The sequence below is a fragment of the Neophocaena asiaeorientalis genome, unplaced genomic scaffold (genome assembly GCF_003031525.2).
Source record: "Neophocaena asiaeorientalis asiaeorientalis breed wild unplaced genomic scaffold, Neophocaena_asiaeorientalis_V1.1 scaffold242, whole genome shotgun sequence".
Classification (NCBI taxonomy): domain Eukaryota; kingdom Metazoa; phylum Chordata; class Mammalia; order Artiodactyla; family Phocoenidae; genus Neophocaena; species Neophocaena asiaeorientalis.
The window spans coordinates 749,015-758,641 of NW_020172451.1; the positions used below are offsets into that span (position 1 = coordinate 749,015).

General features: G+C 60.3%; 2 protein-coding genes across 10 annotated transcripts in view; one reads left to right on the forward strand and one right to left on the reverse strand.

The window, feature by feature from the left end:
* CRELD2 (CRELD disulfide isomerase 2) overlaps positions 1 to 84 on the reverse strand; it is an 8,326-nt gene extending 8,242 nt beyond the window's left edge. Inside the window, exon 1 of the mRNA XM_024737622.1 lies at positions 1 to 84. The gene's annotated coding sequence lies outside the window, so the exon portion shown is untranslated.
* A 255-nt stretch (positions 85 to 339) lies between these two features.
* Positions 340 to 9,627, forward strand: ALG12 (ALG12 alpha-1,6-mannosyltransferase). 9 transcript variants are annotated; one of them, XM_024737528.1, is made up of 10 exons: positions 340 to 419; positions 2,742 to 3,079; positions 3,153 to 3,285; positions 4,643 to 4,816; positions 5,425 to 5,619; positions 6,086 to 6,189; positions 6,759 to 6,982; positions 7,458 to 7,627; positions 7,716 to 7,791; positions 7,868 to 8,495. In XM_024737528.1, exons 2-10 carry the CDS (start codon positions 2,912 to 2,914, stop codon positions 8,097 to 8,099), a joined length of 1,476 nt encoding a protein of 491 aa, XP_024593296.1. In that variant the 5' UTR covers positions 340 to 419; positions 2,742 to 2,911; the 3' UTR covers positions 8,100 to 8,495. The 9 variants fall into 9 exon arrangements, 8 of the variants coding, with proteins under 8 accessions (XP_024593296.1, XP_024593293.1, XP_024593298.1 ...); XM_024737525.1 differs by having other exon boundaries at positions 389 to 419; positions 1,550 to 3,079; XR_003002185.1 differs by lacking the exon at positions 340 to 419 and adding an exon at positions 8,538 to 9,627 and having other exon boundaries at positions 438 to 3,079; positions 7,868 to 8,231.

Sequence of the window (9,627 nt, forward strand, 5' to 3'; positions counted from 1 at the left end):
GAGCCGGCCGTTCCCGGGGCTACTTGACGGCGCCGGCCGGGGCCCCGCCCCGCGCCAGCCTTTCCATCGCTATTGGTCGGCTGGGCCCACACCGTCCCCATGTGGCCCAATCCGGGCTCGCCACGAGAGGCGACCAATAGGAAGGCCCCGGGTCAGCGTCCCTGCGGGACGCCGGGTTGGGAACAGGGGGCGTGGAGATCCGAGCCCGCCCCTCGCGCCGGCTTCTCCCCTGCACCGCCCGCGGCGGCCATCTTTACTCCGGTCAGAGAGGGCGCCCGCCGCGACGGCAGCCGGGGTTTAGTGGCCATGTTAGGTTCGGGCAAGGGCGTCGCCTCTATTCTCGGTTTCCGCCACCCGACTTCCGGCTGAGGGCAGCCCAGGCGGACGCGCTTCGAGGGACCGCGCCGTGGGCCGGCGAGGTCAGCGTGCGCGGCTGGGGCTCTTGGGACGGGATGCGGGGACCCCGGGCCGGCGCTCTCGCGGTGCTCCTTGGGCCTCACCGTGCGCGGCCACGCGGGACGACCGTTGGGCTCCTCACCTGGGGGCAGTCTCCTCACCTAGGGTTGGGGCTCCTTGCCCGGGGCCTGATGAGTGTGTTTCTGGGGTTCCAGACATCTGCATTTCCCCACGTGCCCGAGGCAATTGGCACTGGAACCCGTGGTTTAAGTTAGGAAGAACGAAGGTGGGCATTACCTGGTTTCTAGTAGGACAGAACTGCCAGAAGGAAGCAGTACAAATGATAGAGTTTTCTCTGGCCGAATTTGTACCAGTTCCTTTGTGTTTCCAGCCAGGGATTAGTAACGTGAGCATCTGACTTGACCAGTTTCAGTAGAGACCTTAGAATCCGAATAGACGGGGACAAGAAGCCCTTTGCACCTAATCTGAGGGGTCACCATCCTATAAACTACGTGTTTTAAAGGCGCGGCCTGTCTGGGCCTGTGGGTGCCTCAGATTAACAACCCGAACAGCTGCAAGCACGTGCGTCTGCTCAGCGTCTCGGGCCCGGTGGGGGTTGACCATGGTTTCTGTACTTGCTTATGTCCTGTTTGTCTCCTCGTGGTCCCGGGTGGGCATGCAGGGTGCCGCTAGCGCCTTGCAACGTCAGCTGCTTTGCCGGTTGGTTTCTGCCGTTGGTCATCGGCACAGAGCACACTCTCATCTGGGTGAGAAGCTCCTGGGGCCCGGAGCGGGGTTTGGCCCCACAGCTCGTGAAGTAACAGAGTCTAGATCTTCCCGCAGGGGAACCTCCTCTGGGCAGAGGTGTGGAGTGGGGTGTGCAGGGACTGGCCTGGGACAGCTGTGAGCCCGAGCGAGGTTCCTGCCACGGAGCACCTGCGCAGCTGCTCCAACCGCCTGGCCTTAGAGATGCTTCCTAGTTCTTTAGACTCTTTTTTCCCCTCGAACAGTAAGAGAACAGAGAGTAGTATATGAACGTTCCGTGGTCTCTTCGGCTTCACTGGAAATGAAAGCGTGAACGTTTCTTTAATGAAAATGTAAACTGGTGTGATGAGATCCACGCTTAGTTTTTATGAATTTCTTCTTCAAGTAGTTTTTTGAGCACCTGCTATGCGCCAGGCTGTGCTGATACAGCAGTGAGTCAGCCCTGCCCTCAGGCTGTGAGCCCAGTAGGGGAGACAGATGGCCCCTGTGATGACCAGAGTCCATCCTTGCTGAGGTTACAGTGGGCAGCGGGGGACAGAAAAATCCCGCCCTTACATTTGGTAAGAGAAAAGTTCTGTTTCTTCCCTGGGAACTGCACGTTATTTTGGCAATTCTTAATTCTTAGAGCCCTTTGACCCCCTTACTTCCCTCACCTCACCACCATATCCGACAGGATTCCTGTTCCCCCAGTTGTTGATTCCCCACTTGCTATCTTAGGAGAGTACAGACTTCATACCTCTCCCTCGAACCAAAAAGTAGTTTTAACAAACAGTAAGCACCGTGGTTCTCTCCTTTCACTTCTTGCCCTTCTGGTTTTGATCAAATAAAAGCAAACCTGTTTTCAGACAAGCCAGAAAGAGGAAGAGTTTGCCATCTTCCTTCCCTCGCCAGATTGAAAGATGGAGGTCTTCCATGAGTAGGAACTGCCCCAGACACTTCCATGGTTTTCTCAGGAAGCTTCGTGGCATGGGGTGCCCCCAAAAATGCCGTTGGTGTTTGGGTGGCCCATTGCAGGCACATCTGTCTGCATCCCCACCCTCCCAGGAACACACTCTTGCTTTCTGCCATATCCACGAGTTTGTGCTCATGACCAGCGTGGTGCTCCCCGGGGCTCTAAGAGGCTCAGGGGGTGAAGTTCAGAACACAGCAGGTGGGTGTCCGCGGCCCTGTCTCACCATCCTTGGGGTGCAGGGCTTTGCTGGCGCCCCGAGCCCTGCGCCTCACCTCCTGTCCTCTCGTGGCTGTTCCTCTGCAGTTCTCCAGGCGCACCCCTCCCGCCCTTCTACTTCACAGCCTCCCGGCCCGTCTCCCTCGGCCAGTACCGTGCGGGCCGAGCCCAGCTTGTTCCTAACTCTCCGGCCAGACTTCAGCTTCTCGAGCACGGGGGTTGTCCTGCTGCCCTCCAGCGCCGGGCTGGCCCAGGGCCCGGCTGCACAGTGGACTAAACTCGGGTCCTGCAACTCAGGTCTTTCTTCCTGGAAAAGTATTCACACAACTTAAAGCGTAAGAAGGCTGGTTAAAGTACGAAAGCTTCTCTAGCGTGATTTTTCTCTCAGCATTCTATTTTGATGTGTTTTCAGATTACAGAAGCTGCAGCAGTTCAAAGGATTCCCATTCCCTTCAAACACATTTCCCAGGTGTTAACTCGAGTGTGAGTTTTGAAGCTCGGGGACCTGCGACTCTGTTCTCTCAAAACGATTCGAGTGGCGGTGCCGACGGTGGATGAAGGTCCGTGAGGCTGACGTGCAGAATGGCCGGGAAGAGGCCGTCGGGCCTGGGCAAGCAGCGCCGGCTCCTGGGGCTGCTGGTGGTGGTAGCCGCCGTCCACCTGGTTGCCTGCCCCTACACCAAAGTGGAGGAGAGCTTCAACCTGCAGGCCGTGCACGACCTGCTCTACCACCGGCTGGATGTGGAGAAGGTGAGTTCCCGCCCAAGCCGTGCATCGACCCCCGCTTCCTGGGGCCTCTGCTGACCTGCCCTTCTCCCCGCAGTTTGACCATCTCGAGTTCCCTGGCGTGGTCCCCAGGACGTTCCTCGGGCCGCTGGTGATCGCGGCACTCTCCAGCCCCGCCGTTTACGTGCTTTCGCTCTTGGAAACGTCCAAGTTCTATTCTCAGCTAGTAGGTAAGGGGGTCTTCAAACGGGGACGGGGTGGAGAACTGCAGTGTTGTCAGAGGGTCTCAGTCACCCAGGTTGAGGGTCCCTCGTGCAGGAGGGTCCACCTGTTGGAATCTCGGCCACTCGGCAGAGGGACTCAGAGTGGGGACAGCGTCAGCCCCGCCGGGCTGTGACCTCGTGACTGCAGTGGGGGCCGAGCCCCGTGCCCCGAGCAGAAGCAGCACGTTTCCCAGCTGAGTCAAACACATCTCGCGGCTGGTTGGTCCGGCCTGTATGGAGAGCTTTAAGAATTGCACATTCCTGGGGAAGAAGCAGTTCTGCTTCTTGAAAGATGAGGAAACGGAAATCCACCCTCGCTCTAGGCTCTTGTGGTCACATGGTGGGGGCCAGGAAGCCTTGGACGGGAGAGTTGGGGGCCACGTCTGAGCATCAGGTCCTTGGTAAACGTGGCCCTGGAGGTATCGGCCAGGTGGCGGCGCCGCTGGGGTCGGTGCTGGGCTGTCGTCCTGATGCTCCTGGCCTGCCCAGCGGCTGACTGCCGCAGGCCCCCGCCTTGGGATCCGGGGGCCAGGGTCTAGGCTGTCCGTCTTCCACGGCCAGCCCATTTTTTGGACAGTTTCAAAAGTTTAATAAACGATGTGACAGGACACGAAATGTGGCCCACCACACTCAAAATTAAAAGAATTCAGTTAATAGTGAGTGAAACACAAAATGAACAAATTCACCTAATGCTAGTTTCAGTGAAAAATATACTGTCGCTTTAACATATTTTAGTCTCATTCGTTTTACGTGTCTGTTTTTTTAAATTGAAGTGTAGCTGTTCGCAGTATGGCATTGTATCAGATGTACAGCAAAGTGATTCCGTTATGTGTATATTTTTCAGGTTCTTTTCATTACGGGTTATTATAAGATACTGAATATAGTTCCGTGTGTTATACAGTGTATCTTTGTTAATTATCTGTTTTATATCCAGTAGCGTGTATCTGTTGATCCCAAACTCCTAATTTCTCCCTCTCCTCCTTCCTCTTTGGTAACCATACGTCTATTCTCTGCGTCTGTGAGTCTGTTTCTGTTGTGTATATAGGTTCGTGTCGCGTTTTAGATTCCACACGTAAGTGAGTCCGTGTGGTCTTTGTCCTCCTCTGCGCGACTGACTTCACTTAGTTTGATCACCTCTGGGTTCCTCCGCGTTGCTGCAGTGGCATGGTTTCCTCCGCTATGGCTGAGTACTATTCTGCTGTGTACACCCAGCCCGTTTTCAGTGCCGAAGGCAGCTCCCCTCCCTCAGGGCCATTTCGAGACCCGGTGGTCGCTGAGGGCCCCGCCTCGCCGCTGTCGCACACACGGCGCCCTCTCTGTTCAGTCAGGGCCGTCCTTGGACTCGGCGTGATCTTTGGACTCTGGACTTTACAAAAAGAAGTGAGGCGGCAGTTTGGGGCCACGGTGGCCACGCTGTTCTGCTGTGTGACGGCCTCGCAGTTCCACCTGATGTTCTACTGCACGCGGACACTCCCCAACGTGCTGGCCCTGCCTGTGGGTATGTAGCCACCCGGCCGGCCTGCCCGGGGGGTCCCTCCGAGGCGTCTGCCCGTCGAAAGCTGCTCCCCACCAGGCGTCTCAGAAACCCTGCGAGGGGAGCAGGGCCCTGTCCTCGGTGCTGGACTGAGGCCCGGCTGCCAGGGCTCGGCTTCTCTTGAGCAGGGCCGGAGCTGGAGCTGGTCCGCGGAGCTGGGAGGAGGGCAAGCCGCGTGCGGGGCCGGTGCGGACGCTCCGGGAGCCTCGGGAGGCCGAGTGCGGGGAGCAGGGACCTTGGAGGGACGGGGCGGGAGAGGCAGCCGGCAGCAGGAGAGGGGAGGAGGCGGCCGAGGTTGGCGCTGGCCGTGCGAGCGCGAGGCTGAGGAGGAGGCGGGAAGCGGCATGGACGCCGGCGTCTGGGGCCGTCTGGGGCCGTCTGGCCTGCGGAAGTGCCTCGGGCTATGTCACAGCACAGGACGCGGGCCGGGGGAGGGGGGGGCTGTCACGGTGCAGCCTCGGGCCCGCGTTGGTGGGTCTGGTTCTGAGAGGTGCTAGCTGTCTTCTGGAGGGTTCTGTGTGGCTTTCCCGAGGGAGGAGTAAGCGGCCTGCCTCTTGGCCTGTGCCTTACAGTCCTGCTAGCCCTCGCAGCCTGGCTGCAGCAGAGGTGGACGCGCTTCGTCCGGCTCTCGGCCTTCGCCATCCTGGTCCTCAGAGCCGAGCTGAGCCTGCTCCTGGGCCTGGCGCTGCTGCTGCCGCTCTGCCTGCGGAAGGTCTCGGTGGCCCGGGCCCTGCGCTGCGCCGTGCCGGCTGGGATCCTCTGCTTAGGTGAGTCGGGTCACCGCGGCCGCGCTGTCGGGGGCCTGTGCTTTCTTTGTCTTGTTTTATGGAGACAAAACTTGGGAGGTTTTCTTATTTTTGTTTTTCGTTAAATGCAATTACCTTCACCTTCAGTGGTGGTAAAATGTCTCGGTGCAGGTCCCTGGCTGCTCTGCCCAAGGGTCCCCCACCCCCTGCTGCCCGGGGCCTCCATCAGGGGCTCTTCTCCTTGTGTGTCTCAGCCAGGCCAGGCGGCCACGAGGGACCTGCTTGAAGAGGCTCGTTCGGGGGTAGGTCCCGACGCCTCAGCTCCTTTACGTGAAGCTGCTGGTGGCTCCTGGTTTCTGTGCTGACGGGCCTGCGTCTCGGGAACATCTACCTGTGACCAGGACTCCGCAGCTGCCGTTCAGCCAGCTGCGTCGAGATCCGAGCTTCCCAGGTGGCCGTGTTCTTTCCTGAGGTCTTCTTTTCTTAGGGCTGACGGTGGCCGTGGACTCCTATTTTTGGCGCTACCTCGTATGGCCAGAAGGAAAGGTGCTCTGGTACAACACCGTCCTGAACAAAAGTTCCAACTGGGGCGTATCCTTCCAGTGTCTGCACAATGGCCCACGGGGCGGGGCTGTGCCGTGAGCCACTCTCCTCCTGTGTCCGCACCTGATGGAGCACGGCGGCTGCTGCAGCGCCAGCACTGGCTCCTTCTTCCCCGCAGTCCGGGCCTCCCCTGGCCCAGTGGCCGCCACCCGTTGTCTGTAGCCGAGGTGTCTCCTTTGTCCTCGTGGTGATCTGCTTTTCTTTCACATTTTATTCTGGAGTAGTTAAACGCACGCAAATAGAATACTGAGTCCCGAGTGGGCCTATCACTCTGGGACAGTCTGTTTTTATGGTGAAAAATGGAGGGAAAAGTTAAAGAACTCTGCACAGCCCCACTCGCCATCCACGGCCAGGCTCTGGCACCGACACCCGAGTCCCAGCCTCTGTCTGCGTGTTGAAGCGGTCACGCCGTGGCCCGAGGCGCGGGGGTCCCGGGTGTTGCAGGCAGGGGCGCCGTCAGGGCTGCATCTCCCGCACGCTCCTGGCTCCCGCCTGAGCTCGGCCCGGGGACGGGCAGCTGTGGCTGGCGCGTGGCCTCCTTAACCCTCCTGCCGCAGACCTCGCCGCTGCTCTGGTACTTCTACTCGGCCCTGCCACGCGGCCTGGGCTGCAGCCTGCTCTTCGTGCCCCTGGGCGCCGTGGACAGAAGGGCCCTGGCACTGCTCCTGCCGGCGCTGGGCTTCGTGGCTCTGTACTCGCTTCTCCCGCACAAGGAGCTGCGCTTCATCATCTATGCCTTCCCCGTGCTCAATATCGTGGCCGCCAGGGGCTGCGCCCGTGTGTGAGTGCCACCACCGAGACGCTGCTGCCTGGGCTTCCCTGGGGGCGGTTTACCGGTTCACAAAGGGGAAGATGCTTAGGGTAAACCAATGTGTTTAACTGGGCACCTGGCCAGGCTTTGGTCAAGGGTCCAGCCCGAGTCTACGGAGCCTGCAACTGGCCTGTAAAGGACAGATGCCGAGTGCCTCGCTCCGTGGGCTCCGCGGTCCTGCCTGCGCACTGTGACAGCGGCCTCATCCCGTCCGCTTCAGCTACGCGCAGGCAGCGCGGTATTTGGCCCGGAGGCTACGCTCTGACCCAAGTAATGACGTGGGATGCTTGAAAATGTAATCTGAGTTTTAAAATGGCATCTGGGTGGAATTTCAGAGAGACAGTGTCACGTCTGTCGCTTGGTGATGACTCTCAGCGACAGCGGGCGGCGGGCTTCTGCTCTGCTGCTGCCGCTGCCTTCCCGCAAGGGGCACTGCTCTTTACAGGCTGAGTAACTATAAGAAGTCCTGGCTGTGTAAGGTGGGGTCCCTCCTCGTGATAGGACACCTCGTGGTGAACGCCACATACTCGGCCACAGGCCTGTACGTGTCCCACTTCAACTACCCTGGCGGCGTGGCGATGCAGAGGCTGCACGAGCTGGTGCCCTCCCGCACAGGTAGGCGCTCGGCCCCCCGCTACCGGCTGCGGCTCTGGCCAGAGGTGCCGGATTCGCAGCGCTAACCGAGCAGACGCGGTTTCCACAGATGTCGTTGTGCACATCGATGTGGCCGCTGCCCAGACAGGTGTGTCCCGGTTTTTGGAAGTCAACAGTGCCTGGAGGTACGTCCTCGTCTCGTGCACGGGCGCCCGGGGCCGCCACGGACCCCGCAGTGCACAGCCTTGCTCTCGTTTGCAGGTACGAGAAGAGAGAGGACGTGCAGCCCGGCTCCGAGCGCATGCTGGCCTACACGCACCTCCTCGTGGAGGCCGCCCCCGCGCAGCTGGCCCCCTACCGGGACACGCACCGGGTGCTGGCCAGCGTCCCAGGCACGACCGGGCTGAGCCTCAACCTGAGCCGGCTGCCCCCCTTTGACGTGAACCTACAGACCAAGCTGGTGCTTCTGGAGAGGCTTCTCGGGCCTTCCTGAGGAGGAGCCAGAGGCCCTCCAGAAACATCGGCAGGACGAGACGGGAAACGCGCAGAGGACCACGGGGGTGCCCTCACGGGGGCGCGTCCACAGCCACAGCCGGGGCACCCACGTCCACGCTGCCCGCCGCTTGTGAGAACGAGGGGCCTGGCACCCCCGCCAGGGTGACGGTGGGTGGGATGCCGTTTACCGTCCAGACCGCAGAGGGATGTGGATCTTGCCCGCGGAGCTGCTTCTGGGCAGCAGGCTGTGGCCTCTCGGCCCCTGAAAAGTCGTCCCCCTGGGGCAGCGTAACCGCAGAAACTCAGCATCCAGCCCTCGGGGCGGGGCCTCCTTTGTGGTCTCAGCCGTTTCCATTTCAGATGAGGCTTTAGGAGATAAACTCGTTCAAAAAGAGTGAGAGTCAAATTGTAAATGTCTTCTTATTGTTGATCTCAGGTGATGCTGCCACAGACTGCTTCCACCTGCGTTTGGTTTAAGTGATTTGGGCACTTTCCCACTTTGCTCAGTGTTTACTGAGTTCCTGACACGTGTCTGACTTCACCAGGCACTGAAGACGATGCAGGGAACTGAGCGTGCTTTGCCCGCATGCCCACACACCGTGCACATGCGCGCACACGCTACACACGTGTGCGGAGACGCAGGCTGTCTTTCCTGAGCCATTCCAGAGGGAGTTGCCTGCACCTGGCCTCCGGCCTGAGTGCCTCGGAAGGAGGTGGCGCTTCCTGACCTTTAGTTACTGTTTCTCCCACCGAAGCTGACTAGCAGGCTGTGCGGGCCCCTCCCCAAACCTCCCCGACACAGCGCCCACTGGTGATTCCTGCTGCGGCCGCCCGCCACTCAGCAGGCGCCCGCCTTCCCCCGTTGCCTGTTTCTCGTGAGCGTTCGTTACTTACCTGTCATCGGCAGTTCTCAGTGTTTAGATGTGGCCCCCGGTCGTCAGCCGGCACGCGTGGACTGCTGCCGGATCCCGATGGGCCGTGAGCTGCCCTGTCGGTTGCCTTGGTGTTCAAACTGCAGATACCCCTGGGGGGGGCCTGTCAAGCCGTGCTGTCCCGGCTGCGTGCCGCGTCGTTAAGGTTTTGAGCACTTCCCTGCCTCCTGGCACAAGGAGTCCCACCCAGGCTCCTCGGGCCTCTCTGTCTCCACCCTGGAGTCGGCCGTTTGGAGGGCCCGGGCTCCTCCCGGCGGGGACTGGTTTCAGAGACCGATATCTGGGTGCACGGCGCGCTCACTGCCATCAGGATGCCCGTGTTTCTAGGCCCTTTCTTCGGAGACGGAGGACAGGCACGCCTGCACGCGGGCACACGCTGCACGTGCACAGGCGTGAGAGGTCACAGCACCACGCTGACCCCTCCAGTTCCACCCCATCTCTGCGGGCGTCTGTTTGCCTCCCTCATGCCACGTCTGCATGTCCTGTCCCTGCAGTGAGAGTCCTGACCCCGACAGCATCAACGTACGTTTGACCCGTGTCAAGGGACACCGACCCCCACGCAGTCAGAAGTCCGCATATAACCTTTGACCCGCC